The sequence below is a fragment of the Nicrophorus vespilloides genome, unplaced genomic scaffold (genome assembly GCF_001412225.1).
Source record: "Nicrophorus vespilloides isolate i.1.1-1 unplaced genomic scaffold, Nicve_v1.0, whole genome shotgun sequence".
Classification (NCBI taxonomy): domain Eukaryota; kingdom Metazoa; phylum Arthropoda; class Insecta; order Coleoptera; family Silphidae; genus Nicrophorus; species Nicrophorus vespilloides.
Window position 1 is genome coordinate 98906 of NW_017096877.1, and position 19821 is coordinate 118726.

Here is a 19821-nt window from a genome sequence, read left to right on the forward strand (position 1 = left end):
GCTCCTTGATGGAAATCTTGCGCACATGGTTCTACCCAACACGCTTGTCGCTTAAATTTCAGTCAGTTCCAAGCAAGCAGTCCGAGTACATCTGCTTGATAAACACAATAAACACTTAGACCCTTAAAAAATATTTAATACTATATTTTTGTACCAGTGAAATCGTTTTTAATACTTAAACGTGGTTTTTATTGTATTTATAAAAACTATTTGCGTTCAACCAGAAAACTTACTAGACGAGAGAGGAAGCACCATAAACAATAAAGGAGAGAGACATAGAGAACAAACAAAAAAACTATCAAATTAATCGACTATATATATATTTATATATATATAGATAATTGGCCGGGCCATCGCCGAATCTTAAGTGTGTATCTTAAAAAGAACTGCGACAATCAGTCGAGGATTTAAATTGGAATCGTCCGAGAGGGAGTAAAGATTGCAGCCAGAGACCTTAGACTGTGAGAACTGTTTTTTTTAATTTACGAAAATCGCGAGCAGACGAAGATCGGCAGCAATCATTTCGAGTGGTGAAAATATGCCCGCAAGTTTCTTCTCTGAAATGGATCGTACCAATAGCATCGGCGACGATAGGGCCCTGCAGTTGGCTTTGGAACTCACGATGATGGGTCTGAATGATCCGCTGTCGTCGGTGTCCGAGCCTGATAGCCCGACGGATCCGCTCGGCTCGTTCGTAAGCCCAATGACCAACCTAGGTCTCGACGAGGTCCGATCGAAGAAATCTCAAAATATGACTGAATGTGTGCCGGTGCCCAGCTCCGAACATGTGGCCGAGATCGTTGGCAGACAAGGTAAGCACTTCTAAAATTTATTTGTTATCGTTTTATATATCTATCTATGTTTGTATCATATCGAAACCCATCATAATCTAGTAGTATATATGTATCGGACTACGAAACATCGACAAAAAAAAGTAGCAACGCACCGACATTAGTCGGTTGAACGCACGGGAAACGCGCGTACGTCGAGGCAAAACATGACCATGCCTCGTTATCTACGGATTCGAACGGAAACATACACGTTTTGTAGTCGGCATCTTCTATTTATAAATAACGTAAATTCGTGTACGATGATATCCGATCGGGTTTGGATTGTTGTAGTCCTGATCATCGATGGCATGCGATGCGATAGGACTGGGTAGTAGACATTCGATCTTCTTCATCCGCAGGATGTACCCACACATTCCTCGCCGACGATGTGGTTGAATGCCGATTCCTCTCCCCTTGTTCTTTTCTTCTTTTTTGTCTCCTCCATAATATATATTCCACGAGGTGTCCCGCATGAGTCAATGGCAGGAAGTTGTGTGAATATATTATTCAGACGGAATGGAAACCGCGCGATTCTTATACGCTTCATTCCTTCACTTCAAGCAAAAACTATCGATTGCTGATTCTCTTGCTCTTTCCATCCCCCTCGACTACTCCAACTACAGCTCTATTTACCGCTCTCCTCTTTTTCGCGATGACGTAACTCCCCCTAAGGGGTTGCTTCTCTCCTTTATATACATCCATATACTATATCTATATACAACATCTATATATACGTGCGACAAAAGGGAGGCCAACGAGCGAGTATATTATGTTCACTTTTATTTCCATTTTTTTTTCGCTGCGGCGAAGCGAAATTGCGGACGCGCAAAAATATGTAGAATTATGTATTATTAGTGGCGCGCTGAGAGCAAAAAACCCGGCCTGCACTACTACCAAGAGTTCAAGGCTACGCTACCATAGTACAATACCTTTTCAATGAATTCCGACTTAGTGTCTACATATATTAGCAAATATATGTAGTATTCTCCGATCCACCAAATAGAATACACAACACCAACACCGGAAATGCAAGTCAATTAACTCGAGAGTAGCTCGGGTGTAGATTAGGGTGTTAAAGAAGAAGCGAACCACAACCTTCATTATTTTAGTTTATTTTTTGTTCTACAGCGATTCGAATGCGTAGCAACATGTGAATACAGCCGTAACAGTTTTCTTGACCTTGTCTGGAGAGATTCAAGGCTACACCATGGTCTCTTTCTCTTTCTACCACACACACATATTTGTTTCCTATTCGTGGTCTATCCTAGACGCGATTCGCTTTTTCCTAGTTTTGTTTGTTTAAATGGCATTGTCAGAATCGATCGGTTTTTGCGTTCAGCAGAACTCGAGTTGAACGAACTGCGATCGCGAATGGAAATTTCAATCGTACTGGAATTGCAATTATTAAAGTAAACACATATAGAAACGGATGAGACGATGCGAAAGCAAATCCTGAGATGTCTCACTCCTCTTAATTGATACTAATTAAAGTAATTGATCAACAATTCATTTGCATTTAATCGATTGGAGCTTCCGTTTAGATATGTTTATTACCGAATACTTAATTTATGATGTTTCGAAAATTAACTGATCGTATATAGTAGTCCTCGTAAATCTTATTTATCAATGAACATTTTACAACTAGAAGATCAAACAATGATTGTTTAATTTAATAATATAAAACAAACAAGAAATATTAAACAAACTCAGCTAGTCCTGTTATATGTATTTGCTTCCGTTTGCAATCAATAATATAATGCGACAGTAAAAGAAGTAAATATACAAAGAATACATAATCAGAGCTATGGTGATTGGACGAAGGGGTCCAGGAAAAGTACTCAGCCTTGAACTTGTTAGGAAGAATGAATAAATCATTGCGTGGAATTAAAGAAGTAATTGAAAACTGTAAGAGCCTTAAGCGCCTTTTCGCAGCGCGATTTTGATGATGATCATATTTTATTTGTGCATTGTGAAAAAAAATGCAACCGATGTAAAATGCAAAACTGGATTCCGATTGCATTTTTGCGCCGGACGTTACAAAGTTTTTTTTTAAATAATTTACGCGATATGTTTTAAAGCCGCAATAATATGTGGATGGCTATTGACCTAGCTTTTTTCGTGCGGTTACCATAACCAAAATGTTTGACACCCAATTTATCTAATTGAATAACTCGATTGCGTATACTCTTAAGTTGCGCAATTTTCGTAGCTATTAATCGTGTTTCTCTTCCATATTTGCATTCATGTTGACAATTTGGCATTTCACTCGATCTACATGATTTATTCTACGTATTTTCTACTATGATCTAATAAAAAGAAACAACATTGATATTTATTTGTTTCGAAAATTAATTTCTTAAAACTAGAATCATTTTATTTTTCATAAAATTGATAAAATAAGTACGATTAACTTTAAACATTTTCCATGTCATTAAAAATTATATTAATATTATTATTCATTAAGTATTAGACTTAAAGTTTATTGTCTCAAATATATATTATTACAAAAAAATGTACAAATAACTATGTAAATGAGGATCGAGAATAATTGCTTTTGAAATAGTCTTTAGGATGAGATTAATTAGTGCAACAAAGGATTGAGAGGCTCTGGTTTTGGAATTGCTCATAGCCGTCGCTGTTCCACCTTTTTCATTGATGTTAATTAAGTTTTTGGTATATCTAAACTGGATTGTTTCGTGTTTGTTTGTTTCTTTTCGGACTGGAGATGAAAAACAACAACAACAGCAGCAACAAACAATAAAAATAAAAAACACGCTTCGAGGGATTGGGTTGTTGTTCTCCTCGTATTAGTGGTCATCAAGTTTCATCTTTGTGTGGGGGCCCCAGACGGGCCTCGTACGTATCTGTGTGCGTGTGTATGAGTGTGTTTGCCGGTCGATTGGATCGGCCCCGAAGATGTAAATTATTGTCGAGCGAATGCAGAACACGCGAATTTTGTAAATTAATACACACACACAGAGGCCCGACGTATTGAGTTGGTTGAGTCGAAATTCTTGAGATAACCATGGTTCGGTGGCTTTTCGCTCATTTTGCTCCCATTTGTCTCTCCAACGGGCGCGTTCTGTTTTTGTCTCTGTGTGTTTGTGTGTGTCGTTGTTGTATATAGTTTGTATATTGCATCGAGTTGGTAGATAAGGCGCGCACATGTGCTCGCTCGATTGGCGCAAACCAGACCCCAGACACTTTCCCTTTGCATCGGAAATTCGCAAAAAGGCAATATTATTGTTGGCGATGTTATGAAACACAGGCGAGCAAGGGGCACGGCAATAATCCAGTAATTGTCCTACATTATTAATTTTTTAATTGTGTCACCGCGCACATAACACACCACTCTTATCTACAATTGCGCAAACGCTCGGGCCAACCCAGCAGATCACATATTCAAATATACAAAGTTGGAAAAGAACTGCGGCAAGTAGACAGACACGCAGCGACATCCAATTATTACATATATTTCGTAGAGTTTCCCGCTTGACATTTCCAGGTGCTAGGTCCAAAAAGCAAAATATCAAATCGATTGTGCAAGATTTTCGTTGACCCGCGCGCTTGTAATAATAATTAATGAGCGAAAGTTGTACTTTGACTAAGTGGGAGTCGAACCATTGTCGACATACTCACTATTGTAGGGTTCGTTTTTTTCCCTTTTGCTTCTGAGACGTAAGAAACGTTTCGACCGATCAGAACCGAATTATTATTAGTAGATTAATTGGATTGCGGTTGTCGGTATGCAAAGCAGAACAATCACACACGCTACTATTATTATACCTGAGAGACAGAGTGAATTGGTGGATATAATACAAGGGGGCTTCTCGCCAAAGCTCGCACAATGCTCCATATTTCAAAAGGAACCTGAACAACCTTATTCCCTCTCTCTCACACACACTCTTCGATTATTATATATATTTTATTTCTGCACAATGGACTTCTCGGGCATTTTATTGATAACCTTGACGTAACTTGCTATTCATCTTCTCCAAGCTACAGCGCGGACAAAGGGAACTTCTACCAAAAAACTTATTCCACGACTCATTAAGGACAAAATGATACAGATATTTCTTGTATAACACGTTACTTTTACAAAACGGTTTCCTTCCAACTTAATTACAAATAATCCCTCTCATAACACGAAGTCGAATGAATGACACACGTTTTTTTAATAATAATAAATATTCATAATATAATAACTTTATTTATTGTAATAATTATACTATACTAAATTTTCTACGTGTTATGTGCTGTATACCTGTAAATCAAATTGGTAAATAAATTGTGGCAAACTGCATTATTCCGCAATGTGCGTATTAAAATAAGCAAAGAGTTGCAGTTTCGGGTTTCTCCTCGGCTGCAATCACCATAAAATCGCCATAAATGTCGCCTCCGTACCACGGCGCTTCCTTTTTTGTTGTTCCCTTCGATAGGGAGGGCTCTGCGGTAGGTTCCATCGTCCTTTGCAGAAAGATATTATGTTTCACTCCACGCTCACGACGTTCGTTCCTCTCATATTTTTTTCTTTATTCTCCCATTATTTTTGCTCCGAGGATCCTCCTCCCCTCGACCACTGAATTTCGTTCCATCAAGAAAAAAAACAAAGAAAAGAAATGAAGTGGTCTCTCCGCAATAAAGCCGAGACCCGAAAGGTTGTGTTTAAATTGCCCAGGTAGCGACTGAAAACTAGAACTAGAAAACTGGCGAACGGCGGCTGTGGGAACGACGGAAGTTGCCTATTGTAAACTATATACGTTTTTCAAGTAACGCTGCTTCTCTTCTCACCTCGTCTCTTCACTCCTCTTCTTTCGTATATGCGTATGAGTGTGTACATATATATTTTTTTATTACGTATTAAGAATAATAATTCATCGACACATGAGCGTGTCCGGTGGTCAATGTCTGCAAGCCATAGTAGCGGTAACAGGAAGAAGAAGTGCTTGGGAACCTGAGCATGAAACGTTCCTCTCCTCCATGGAGTCGCCTCAACGGCGCGCCGCCTCAGATACACTTTTCTAACCCATAAAACCATCTACCTGGCTAATTACATCGATTCATCAGCGATTTAATATACCGTATTCCATCTTTCCCTGCAGTCGCCACGGTCTCGCCATGTCTTTACATCCTTTACCAGACAAACATCCATTCATATTGGATAATACGTCGCGTTGGCCATCGCGCTAATTGCAATGGAAAACATGGAAAATAAGACTAGGCGCTCTTCTGCTGGTGCTGCTGCTGCTTATCCTCCGTTATAATGGACGGTGTGGCGCTTGTCCAAGACATTTCCTGGCTCCGTCCACTTTTCCGCTGCATTCAAATTTCAATTAATTCATAACAGTATCCACCGATAAAACCTTTACCATAAACTAAACCTTATTTACACCAATTACTTTCATCTCCAGGATATCATTATTATGTCAATTAATATTGGAAAATAGACGCCACGAATTTAATCATATAAACACATCCATCATTATCACCTAATAATATAATAGTTATAACATTATAACTAATCAAGACACATTATGTATATTTTTTATCATTCATCTTGCATCAAAGATTTGTCGAAATCTTTTATTAAATCATCTTTTTTGCCTTACTTCATTTTGCAAACGTTACAAAATTTCAAGTTTACATAAACGATTTTTTTTACTCAATTTAATTTATTAAGATTTTTATTTATTTGAATTCTAATTAGAAAAATAATAATTCATATTTTGCTATTATGCATAAATTAATGTATATTCTATTTCAAACTTATTTTGATTCAATTTCAATAGGATTTCTCTATATACTTTGAAATAATATAGAATTATAAGTTTCTCTTTTTTGTAATATTAATTTGTTATAAACATCATAATAAATTAAGATCAATATTTATATTACTAGAACTGCATCAACTGATGATAGACAGACAATTTTAATTTGTTGCAAATTTATCATTGCTTATTTTTTTGGTGAGAACAGACATTTAGCAAATTGCGATTTTTTCGATTCGGGTTGCGGCCATGTCACAAATTGAAACTCGACCGATTATATAACAACGTGCTCTTGCATATACACGAATAACGCGCGCGCTCCATACTTATATAACACGCGTTGTGTCTGTTTGTTTATTTATTCAAATGCGCTTTGGTCGAATTAATATTCCGAACGAGTCTCGGCTCCGATTTGTCAAAGGCCACCACCAATGTTTCGTTCTACGATTTACGCAAAAAATATATAATGTATTACCAATAATTATGAGCTGTGAAGAAACCTATTGCCGCTTCTGCGGCATCATCAAGTGTGCTCTTCAGTTAGTAGCAATTGTGTAACGCAGTCTTCGTTTTTCTTCATCTTTGTCGCTAAAATATTGTTATCGTTATTGTATAATATCGATTAAATTAAAAACGCAAATACTTTCACTTGAGACAGAAAAAAAAATACGACGAGCTACATTAAGATTCATCTTTTTGATTTTTTTTTCCTTTCCTCGACTACTTTTCTTGTATTTCGATGCGGGATTTATATTTAGAAACGACCCGTGGGGTAACAAATGTCTTATCTATTTGACTTATATGAACAACTGTTTTTTTAAGTATATCTTTTCTTAATCTTGGAGAAGTGAAATATATGTATTTAGTAGATAGGATTTTGTTTGTGTCGCATGAAAATTTGGGATTGTTGCAAAGAATTTTTTGTCTTTCTACGAAGCGTGAAGTGTGTCAATCCGTATGATTCTTTTTTTTCGTTTCAATGTTAGGTGTTTCTAAATGTATTATTGATCAGATTTTCTCTCCTTCTCGTAACCTTGAGACAGGTTGATTGAGTAATGGTGTGCGAATTCGTTAACATAGAAAATGTGTTTCAATAAGAATTAAAGGTTGCGTCGGTTGCGTAAGCTTATGCAATTGATATCGTTCAAATTGGAATTGGATGTATATTTTTTTTAATGAATTCTACGAATACTTAACAAGTGGTGAGGTTCTTCGGTGGTTAGAGAGAGAGTAGACATCAGCAGGGTAGCAGCTGCTAACCAGACCTTGTCATGGCACAAAGCTTCCGGCCAGCTGCTTGTGTCCTCTAGACAGACAATTCTGACCCCAATAACCCGCACCCGTAAGTCGCAAAACGTTCTCACGAGTCTGCAAAATTTTTCCAACCCCCAGAAACGCACAAAGAAACTGTACCTCCACTCCCACGCGGTGAAAATTGATTAGTTTCTAATGCATTTTTGATACACACGAAATTATGCCCTGTTGGGACCAAAAACAAAAACCCGAAAATTTCTCAGGGGAAATCACAGGTATACACAAAAGCATCCCTTTCCGTCCTTCATTTTTCATAATCTTCTTGTTCTGCTTCATCTCTCATTTGATTTATATCCGAAAGGCAGATGCGGCGAATGCACCATTTGAAGTGCTGATGATGATGTGGTGGAAGAAGTAAGAGCACATGTGTAAAAATCTTTTTCTTGAAGCCGCGTGCCGCGAATCTATTTTTATATGTAACACAAACAAATAATTGCTATTATATAGAAAATGGACGACTGATCTGAAACAATTTTAATTGGCGGAAAGAAAAAAAAGTGACTAATGGTTATGACGGGTTCGAAACATTTGCAATTCTGATTGGATTGTGGTTGCACTATTCGTTAACCCCCTCGGAGTATTCCACGGGCCGAAGAACCGAATGAAAAAAGAAGAGATTGGGTTGTATGAGGAGGAGGAGGAGGTTGCAGCAGCAGCCACACACACAAAAAGGCACCCAAATTTAAGAAGGTCTGTCGGGCCTTTCGCCTCCCGGCAACGCAACATCGGTCTCAACAAATAAAAGCCAACCACTTGTAAGTTATTATATATAAATGCCTCTCCGCCTGGAGAACCAAATCGGCGCAACCCAAGAGAAGAGGATTTTGAAATACACACACACTCGCACACACAAACATACGTCTGCCTTTTTTCTTTCCACCGGGCCAAAAGTCATTGTACCATATAAAAAATAAGGAAAAACCGTGGATGCTAAGGATTGCGTGAGAGCGAGCGAGAGACCAGGAAAAATCTGTTTACTTTCGGTAGTAGTTATATCCAAATATTTACCTCTGAGAATTACGTAGTCAACTCCAATGTTTTTAGGGCACTCGTGTTCAGGATATTTGACACACATCTTACATTTTTTTTTGTATATTTATAGAAACTTTTCTACTTCACTCTTTTGAATGATTAACTTTTTTTGTATTTCGTTTGGATCTTGACTATTTCGCAAATGCAGCGCTGATAAGATATAAAGCCGAGGCTAGGCAAATATTGAAAAATGGGATTAACCGTTACGCGAGTTGCATTTGGAATTAGGAATGGTTAAATTGTTTAGAGGCGCTAAATAGATTTTTCTACGAAACCTTGTGGCGAGCGAAGAGAGCCTTTTCTACCTGCCCGTTTTACCATCTATTTCTGTAATCTCGTGTTTACCTGACCTATTATGGGATGCTCGTCGGAGCCTTCGGAAATTAAAACTTGTCAAATTCTTTAAGAGGAGAATAGGAGGTGAAGAGGAGAGGAAAAGAAAAGGAAGATCGTGATTAGATTAGATGTAATTTGCATTCACGGCTTCGGATTAAGGGAAGCTTTTGATGATTCAGAGATGTTAAATGGTCGTGGGTGCTGGTTTCTTATTTGCACAGGGTGTGAAATAAGAGTGAGTTTAGAGTAAGACGCAGTGCACTTGACTCGGATTATGGGTCATCGTTTCTCGTGGAAGGCCGTTGAATGCGAATCGTTTTCGTTGTTTACGCCGTGGTAGAAAGTGATGCAGAGTGTCGTGGAATGCAGCCAACCTGCACATTAGGTTGCGTCTGCGTTTCATGGCCCGTGGTTGCTTTGAACGGTTTGTTACCTTATAAAGGAGTCCGCGATGAACTCTATAATAGCTATTGTTGGCTCGAATCCCCCCATTTTGTTTTTAAAAGATACGAGTGGCGATCCGAAGATAGAGATAGGGAGCCCCTTCAGCCGCGACCCGAGCGGCAACCAAAAGGTGAAGAAAACGAAGATGGAGGCAGCGAGGATAAGATGAGGGAGACGAGGAAGGATGCATGATGAATAAGAAAAGAATGAAGGCGAAACGAAAAACGAAAGGAAGAAGTAAAGTGGATCATGCAAAATCAGTCCCGAAATTCTGGCCCAATTCCCTCTCGCTCTCAACGGAGGCCGATCCATTCAACGGTGATGATGTGATGGAAGATGATTGAATGAAAGTGAAATGAGTGAAACTGGCCCCGACTCCTCGGGCCGGAGCAGCGCGGATGTTGAACTAGGTCCGTCTCAAGGTCTCTCGCAGGAAGGAGCGAGAGAGAGATATAGAGAGAAAGAGACAGAAGGAGACGGAGATAGAAAAAACGTGCACACACATACAGTCGCACTCACGATGGAATGCTCCGCGAATACACAAAGAACCTTAGATCCATTCAATGCACTCTAAATATATTAATTACTTATTAATAAACCTCTATTTCCGTTTCCAATGACAAAAGATGATTTTCCGGTTTCGTTCTATTTGCGCTTCTTGGCACCGGTACACGGAAAAATGCTGCACAAAAATATCTTGGCCTCGGCCACAGCTTCAGAAAATTAGAGAATATCAATCAAAAAGACTTGGAAATTATCCTGCTCTAGCTTGTAATCGCTGACGAAGATGCTGCACGTGTATGGAAATGGAGCCGAAGAGTAGAGCTTCATAATATACCCATCTTATCGCACAATTTCTGTTGACTTTACCTGCAGATAAAAAAAGAAAGAAACGCGGTATTCACCTTCCTTTTTTATTATTTCTCTGATACTGTATCACGTTTAAATTTCTAATGAATATCTCAAAGATAACATTCGTGTAAACAATCTTACGTATTCCATTTCATTTATACAGTAGTTTTTAATCAACAATCTATTTTAAACCATTTTACTAGTATTCAGAAAATCAGATATTGCTATATTGTAAAAAATGTATTACCTTGATAAATATTTAGTTTACATGCTTATTTAACAGATTAATTAGTTCATAGTTAGAGCATTTTTTTTAAATATCTACGTTTCCTGGCAACTGTTTTAATATGCAACATATAATAATTGTCCACTTTGTATCGTATGCCAAGAATGCTCACTAAGGAGAAACGATAAAATATGATTCATCATAAGCCATCCCGATTATTTATTCTATGATTTTTATCTCCCAGAAATATTATCTTTTAATTAAAGATGGGAGACAAAATTAAAGTAAATGTTATTTCACCGAAACAAACCTGTTTCGTTTTGATCACTGTGTGAACAACCACCGTCTCTCATCTTCGAACATCATTGAGACTCGACTTTTCTTCCAGGTATTTTTTTTACCTTAAAAATTGTTTATTACTGAAATAAATTGAATTGTTTATTTAATTCAATAATTTTTATGTAATATTCGTATTGTTATTAATAATATTGAAAAATCAGTATCTTCTTACTCCATTTGTAGTAGATATTCTATAAAATAGTTAGTTATTTCATAAAATAACGGATTCTATGCTTTAGAAAATAACGAAACTTATTTCGATTGTTGGTGATAAATGAAGTTAATATGGTTGATTTTAATAAAGGAAACGTGTTAGATAAGATATATGAATTGCAGTGCGCCTTTCTACCATGCATTTACAAGGAAAGTGTCGTTCTTTATATTTTAAATTTAATTTAACGTAATTATACAATAGATTGGCATTGAATGAACGCAGAAGGTGAATCGTCGATAAACAAACGTAGATAGCATTACGTCATATCGTCGCGTCGTATGTAGGAAAGGTATATTCTTCATTAGAGGCAGGAAGTACAGCTCTTTCATTACCAAGTGCAGCGATTCATTCTAATAAGCGGCAACCTCCGCCGTACTGATGTTTAACAATTGTCCACGAAGAACAGGAAGAGATTGATTCGTTTGAGCAATCATCAAACATAAATATCGCTAGAGACGTGACGCGGTAATTGCTTTGCGAGAGTTTTCTGCCCGTCCACCTCTTAGGCGTGGGCATTTGTATTTTGGATGTATAAATAGTGGAGACGCCTTGGTGAGACAACTGTAGCATATATTCCGGATTTAAATATAGTGCTTTCCGTTTAAAATGTACGAAGAGCCCGGATCTCCAAGCCCATCGAACGAAATCGCACGCATTGAATGAATGGGTTGGTGGTGGCACATCCTCTGGCTACATGCGGAGATGTACGAGAAGAGAATAGTCGTGGATGCAGCGTCGTAATTAAGCTGTATGTGTTATTTTAGCAAAAGGCCGCATATCACTTCTGCGAAGCCATTTGGAATAGTTGCATCTTGCACATAATTTCACGTCCGTTGACCATGGTTTATTAATAAAACAGAAGGGGTTAACATAATTTAATTATCCTTCACGGTTTGTTGCCTGCGGCCAGATTATTTCGGCCTTACTCACTCTATTATTGTTATTATTATTTACATTGTTATTTATAGTATTGGTATATGTGGAGACGTCGGTTTTGCGTCTCGTTAAATACGGATTTTCATGCTGGGTGAAGGAAAAAAAAGAACATTGGCATTGATTTTTAAAATATATTTTTTCGCGCGGTTCAAGGATATTGTAATATTAGAATTTCAGCGAGCCGCGCGGAAAATCGTTGAAAAATGGTCGCGAGTTTTTTTTTAATAACATTTTCGTGGTCTGGGCGGCGCGTGAATGCAGGGTGTAGTAGTCGTAGTAGTAGTAGTAGAAAAGGGGGTAACGACCCTCCGAGTCGTCCTGTGCCGGAGCAGAGCTGCCACCACGCCCTGCTTGGTGCGATTCTGGTTAGCAGGACAGGACGCGGCGTGCAGCGGTAGCAGGCAGCAGGATCGGGACCAGGAAGTGGTTCAGGACGATGGCAATGACTCTTATTGAACTGCCGGGGTCGACGTCTGCGTCGCGGCGCGGACCTCCAAAGCGGTCATGGGGTGGCGGCTCGGCTGCCGTTCACTCCCCCGGCCCGCAGCCGCCGCCGCAGTGGCGGGGCGCAAGGGGTGGAGGCGGTGGCAGCGGGCGCACTGCACCGGGCGTCACGTGATGTCTGCATCCCCCACCGATAGCTGCAGCAGTTACTATGACTACGCTACGCCACCCCTCCAGACACTACGTTTTATTGCAACTGCGCCCACCCCTCTTTGTCCTGAATACATACGTACATATATACCTATCTTTCTATATAACAATTTATAAACCGGGGGCCAAGTCTAGCCATAACAATAATCGTTTTTCGGACATTAATTAAGAACTTGACTCCAAAGTGTTTATATGATTTTGGGACACCACCCTGCGAAATTCATCATCCTACACTATCCGGCCTTCAAGTCATCTCTTACTCAAAAAACTAGTATATATTATGTAGCATCCACATGTCCCAACTACTATTGATTATGATCATGTCCGTCAACTGAAATGTCTTCTACAATTGCACACAACGTTTACATAATACTTGGTATGCCTGACAGACATTTATGTCTCATGTCACGCAGTGTGGATGCAGCATTAGATTAAATATTTTTTTCCTATTTGTAAGTTAATTAATTACAAATTACTTTGTATCGGTAATAGAATTAGCATTACCATTGATATCGATCAAAACATAAATCTAATATCAACATTCTAAACAAGATATCATACGCGTTTCCATGCATTTAAAAAATAAATTAAGTCAGCCATCATCAATTAAGAATATTAAGTTTAAACTTGTCATACGTGTGTTTAGTTTTTTAAGGAAATATAAAATTGGTATGGCTCAAATAATTTAACTTTGAAATTTGGCATTTTCAATCGTTTAATTATTATCTCTTAAAACTATATTTGTTTAAATAAATCGTCCATATTTATTTATATGACATATTTATTTATATGATGTTCAAATGCTGAGCATTGTCGTCGTTCCATATAACCAACAAATTTTTAAGCAAATCTGAACAAAGCATTTTAGTTAATTTCAAAATTTTACGCATCTATTATGGAATCCGTTTTAGCACTTGCGACACATTTTTTTGACATTTTTTAAATTTTACATCTTGTGCTATTACGGTTTGCTAGCAAACATAGCCTTCTGTTGTTCTTTACAATATAAAAATTAATTATTTTGCTAAGATTGTACTTAGTCAATAATTATTTGCAAGAATTTTAATACTACAACACTAATTAAATATATTAAATTAGTTAATTGATCTTTAAGATTATCCAATTTATAAATATCTTATAGTGTAGTTTAAAATACATTTAAGAAGGTACTTAAACTTTAAATAAAGTCTGGACACGTTCAGGGTCTCAATTAGCATATGGGAAAGTGTTCTTCATTATTAACTCCAGCGACTGTGCGATTTGTAAATTAATTAATTAAATTAGTAGACGCGAATTTAAGTTAACTACTTATTATTATATATGACAAATAGTTTGATTGAAGAGTTGTTTTATTTGACACATGCTCAGTTGAAGAGAGCTGACATCCTTGGTTCTTGAACTCAAAAAATCGTTAATGATATCTACATGAAAAAAGGTACGAATTCGATCATTAGCATAAACGTTACGTGTATCACCGGGGTGAGGGTTGCTGCACATAAAGCACGCGTTCAGTTTCGTTTTTATCCCTCTCTATTTCTTTCTCTTTATGTGTGCTTGCTCGCACGAGCGGTTCCCAACAGCAACCCCCCAAGTGTAATTTTATTATGTGCGTTTTCTTTCGTTAGGAGGGTGATCAGCTTGAATTTTTAATCCCATTCGTTACGCTTAGCGAGAAAGAGCTAGGGCTTTCCTAATGCCCCAAACGAACCGCAGTTGCTGCTTAGTCCCCCTATTACCGTTTTCGTACCAATTCTCCTCCCCTTCTTTCACCTCATACTCTCTTCGTCTGAATCTTTTGTGATATATTAATAAGAGCAATTTTGTTTAAATAAACGATTCCCTCGGCGCTTATTCCGAAGTGGATATTATGTCGCGATCGATACGCGCTCGGCGTGGGCTTTCTGTTTCTTATGTAAAGGTTTTTTTTTGTTGTAATGTATGTTGGGGGACCAAGGTTGTCTGTTTATTTGTAATGTCATCACGTCCGAGGCGTTCAATATTCTCTCCTCTTTGCTTCATTTTCGTTCGCTTTCGGGGAGAACGAGTGGAAACAAACACATCCATACTCGTATTATGCCTGTGTACGTATATATACAGATGGGAATGGCGTAGTGCAAGGGTCCACGTGGTACCTAAGTACTTCTGCCGCTCTTCCATTCATACATTAACATAATTATTTTCATACGGCCGTCGAACGTGCTAATTAATTCACGGTCTCAGAGGAGGCGGAGGTCTATTGACATGCTCCAAGTGTGACCCTCTTTCAGACTCTATTTACATACGCCGATGCCGATGTCCAGGGCCTCAGAAAGCACCACGCCACGTTTCGACATCTCTAATCATTCTTGTCCGATGATCTCTATAATTACGTAACGTCACCAAAAATGTATCACGAATTCGGTGCTTGTAACACCATTTCAGAGCTCGTTACACCTTTCGTAGTTGCAAATTTAAACCGCGTAAATATTTGATTTGTCGATGGTAACGACCCACAGTTACGCAAGGCCCCACGCGTTTCCAAATTTTAACATCGAAATGCATGCATGCATTCATCTATGTAGCTTCAGCATGTGTAGTAGGTATAGACATACACGCAATTACAATCGATCAAAGCAAATTGATTCAATTGAACGTATCCCATCCGTTTCCTCATAATAATAATAACTTATGTAATTGTGGCAGCTGTAATCGCTTTTATCATCATGTGATAATAGACGGTGCGTGTGAGAGAGGGGACGGTTTGGATACAGGAAAGATACGTACACATGCACATTATTAATACATATATGTATTTATGAATGTTGTATGTGTATGGAAAAAAATAAATAGTGTATCCAGTAACTGGTGTTTTCGCTAAGTGGGTATAAATATAGATAAATATTTACCTATGTGCCGATGTGCTAAAAAAAATAAATTCAAGTCTCGAGATAGAGGTTGGAGGATCGGCGCTACGAAATAGTTGGTGGAAATTGTGCAATTGTTCGTCCTGAAAATTGAGCAACAGGCTCGGCGATATCGGATGGCAGGAATGCGATTTCAGTGGCAGGATTCTGTGTGTGCGAGAGATATATAAGACAACACGCCGCATCGGTATATAAAAACACTTAGCAAGATGGTCTATTATTACGTGGTGGCATTTACCCGAGGATATTTCTAGACCCAGATGCTAGACTGTAGAGCGAGTGCAATGCTGTCGCCTGGAGCGCGGCCAGCTCGTTGACATTTCCACGCGGGTGCATTCCCTCTTGCTGAGAAAGGAGCGAGAGATAGACCACCTCTCTTCATCCAACGAACATGCGAGTCCATCCAAGAAACCTTATTTTTTCACTTGTTCTTCATCTTCCTCCTTCTCTCTCCCTGTTTTTTTTATTGATGTTGTCTGCACGCCGAAGCTCGTGCACTCCAGTTTTCTGTGTCCGATCCACTCCTTCTGTGCCCAGGACGAACACTCATTTCGCTCATTCACTTTTCATGCTCGCCAAAACGTATTTTTTTTTCATCAGCATTCACCTTGAGCCTACATATAATTATATTGCACACATCCGCAGCCATAATCCACCACTCGCTGCGAAAACCTACAACTTCGCCTCGCGATATACATATAAATTTTAGTACTACTACATAATAAGTGCAAGGCAAGAAGAAATAAAAAATGAAAGAGAGGAAAATGAATAAAGGAAAATACTGTAATGGCGAATAAGTTGATTCTCGAATAATTCGAGGTTGACAACACCGGGGGTTTCCGTTTCGAGCGCGGAATAAATCACGGTCCCGTGTGAATGAAGTTATAAATCGAGGTGTAATTTATTCTCTGTTCTTAGTATAAATATGTAAATTATGTGAAGAGCGTCGGGACTGTTCTTTCTGCATGTGTGTTGGAGCAAGCTGCGTGAAGAATGCATTGCCCCGTGCGCTTAATATAGTCTCACTGACCTCCGCTGAGCGCTTCTATTTGAAGATGCAAAATACAACCCCGAAACGACGACGACGGAGTGAAAGGAAACGAAATGGTCTGAAAATGAAAAAGAATAAAATGAGAGAGAAGTAGATGGAGGAAAAGAGGAACGATGGTTGCGGTGGGCCATTAGGCGAAGGGGCCTTAATTAAATCGAAGTTTCCGAAGGTATAAGAAACAATGCGGGATGGAGCGCTCTCATGCGCGGGGGGAGAGAATTCTTTAAATGAAACCTGTCTTCCACAAGCATGAAGAGCGGTCCATAATAAATCCCGACCTTACCTGGTCTGCTATTCCATTCTTGCATGCCAAGGTTACATACGTGTACAGAACCAAACTAGAAAGCAGTACGCAGTTTTATGTATGCTCTCTCGCACTTTTTTAAGATCGAATTCGTGCGCGAATATTCCTTGAGACGGCACTGTCCTTTGATTTCCATGTTCAGATTCGCAGGTTTATCTGGGAAAAGTTAACTATTTTCGGTTCGTCGTTCATGCGAACCAAGTCAACGAAGACGATACGACGACGATGATGATGATAAACAATTTCTTATGTTTGTATGAGTGGATGTTTGTGTGTGTGTGTGTGTACGGAATGGTTGCATCAAAAATGAAAATAAATAAAGAAGTAAAAGAAGAAGAAGAGAGAAATTGTTGGTTGTCGCTGAAGGTTGTCCGGGTGCAAATGCATTCGCACGCAGTCAGCGCCCTCGCACAAGGTGAATGCAACTGACCTGCGAACAGGTTGAAGGGCGGACCGTCCGTTGCTTTGTCTGCTCACCCATACCGTTTCAATAAGTCAATATTTTTCCGCGGCCGGGTGTAAAAAAAGAGAGTTAAATGCGAACGATGATGGTGGTAAAGCTGTGAGCTGTTTGGGATTGCTGTGAAATGTTTCTAATATTCTTGTTTTGGTTTGCTTGTTGCAGGTTGTAAGATCAAGGCGCTCCGTGCGAAGACGAACACGTACATCAAGACGCCGGTGCGCGGAGAGGAGCCCGTCTTCGTGGTGACCGGCCGCAAGGAGGACGTAGCGAAGGCCAAGAGGGAGATCCTGTCGGCAGCTGAGCACTTCTCCCAGATCCGTGCCTCGCGCAAGAATAACTTGGCCGGTTTGAATTCAGGTGCTAGTACACCTCCAGGACCACCGGCCAATGTGCCAGGACACGTAACGATCCAGGTGCGTGTACCATACCGTGTGGTAGGTCTTGTCGTTGGACCCAAAGGGGCAACCATCAAACGCATCCAGCATCAGACCCACACCTACATCGTGACACCCAGCCGCGACAAGGAGCCCGTCTTCGAAGTGACCGGACTTCCGGAAAACGTGGACACGGCTCGTAGGGAAATCGAGGCCCACATCGCCATGCGCACCGGCAACGGCACTTCCATTAACGGTATCAACGGTTTGGGAAACTTAGAAGACACCAGCGATATCCTGACCAATCTGTATAAGACAGGATTCACGTCGCTGTTTAACTATATGGAGCCGACAACTGACGCCTTTCCGAACATGACCTCCTCCACCGGCAGCACCGGGGCTTTTTCTAGCTCCGGATCATGCTCTTCGAGTTCCTCGAGCTCCGGAGGCCGCGGCGACCTGGGGGCAATCTGGAGTTCGAATGACCGCGACGAGGGGCTCGGCGATTCGCCAAGCTTTGATAGCTCGACAGCCCTCTCCAGTATCTGGTCATACCCGAGCGTTGCGGCGCCTTCGCGTCCATCCCCCGCGAACAGCACCAGCCCCGCCGACTCTCTGCTGAGCTCAGCCAAATGCTTGGTCTGTGGCGATGCCAAAGTCACCCACGCCCTTGTGCCATGCGGCCACAACTTCTTCTGCATGGATTGTGCCAACCGGGTGTGCGACGCCAGCGAGGCTCAATGTCCTGTTTGTTGCTTGCCCGCTGTCCAATCTATCCGCATATATTCGCCCAACCCTTAAGCTGCCTATCGATCTCGCTCGAATCCTCCACCGCGCCCATCCACATTCCCCGGGCCCGCGCCCCGTGTTCAGCCCGGCTTGGCTCGCGCATCGCAAGCCATCAACGGCGCTCACAACGAAACTTATTACTACTATATTAATATATATATACATTATTATTATTATAATTTTATTTTGTTGATTGTTTTCTATTTCGTTTAACTACTTAACTTTTCTTTTCAATATATATAAATATATTTTATATTACATAAATATATATATATATAGGAAAAAAAAACATAATCGTGGCTTGGGAGGTGCGAGCTTTGCCGGTGCGTAGTCATCATATATGCCAGTTTTTTTTAAACAGATTATTTAAATATTTTCTTATTATATCACAGTTTTTTTTAAATAGTATTAGAATTTATTATTATTATTATTATTATCAGATCGGTATATTTTTTATTGCATTTTGTTTTATTTAAAGTGAAAAGTTTTTATGAAAGATAAAAAAAGAGTTTGATAAAATAACAACACAGTTACATAATGCGAAGAAAAAATATATAAATAGAAACAAATTGATACCAAGAGATGCAAAGAAATAAACAAAATAAACAAACAAACAAAAAAAAATAGAGAGAAGAGTTTCGTTATTTTATTATATTTTTTTAAAATATATTTTTTTAATTTTGCCATGCGGCGCTCCCCCCGCCGGGGATCGTCTAGCATCAATTAAAGTCTGATTCAGCAATTCTCAATATTGTTTAAGTATAGTAATTGAAGTTTAATATATTATATATATATAAAAAAAAAAATGAAAAAAAATTATAAAACGAGAAAAAAAAGTGGAAATTGTAATAACGAGAAAAAAAAAAGTGAAGTATATATATGAATTATATTATATTATATAAACAAATGAAGATAGATAGAGATTTGTGCGGTGTGAGAGAGACACATAGAGAGAGAGAGTGAGAGAGCAGGGTTTTGGGGGTCTGGCTGTG

General features: G+C 39.2%; 1 protein-coding gene across 1 annotated transcript; it reads left to right on the plus strand.

Annotated features, from left to right (window-relative positions):
* Positions 1–75: 75 nt before the first annotated feature.
* Positions 76–19021, plus strand: LOC108558373 (RNA-binding protein MEX3B). The gene is made up of 2 exons (XM_017915270.1): positions 76–812; positions 17829–19021. Exons 1-2 carry the CDS (start codon positions 539–541, stop codon positions 18839–18841), a joined length of 1287 nt encoding a protein of 428 aa, XP_017770759.1. The 5' UTR covers positions 76–538; the 3' UTR covers positions 18842–19021.
* Positions 19022–19821: the final 800 nt, after the last annotated feature.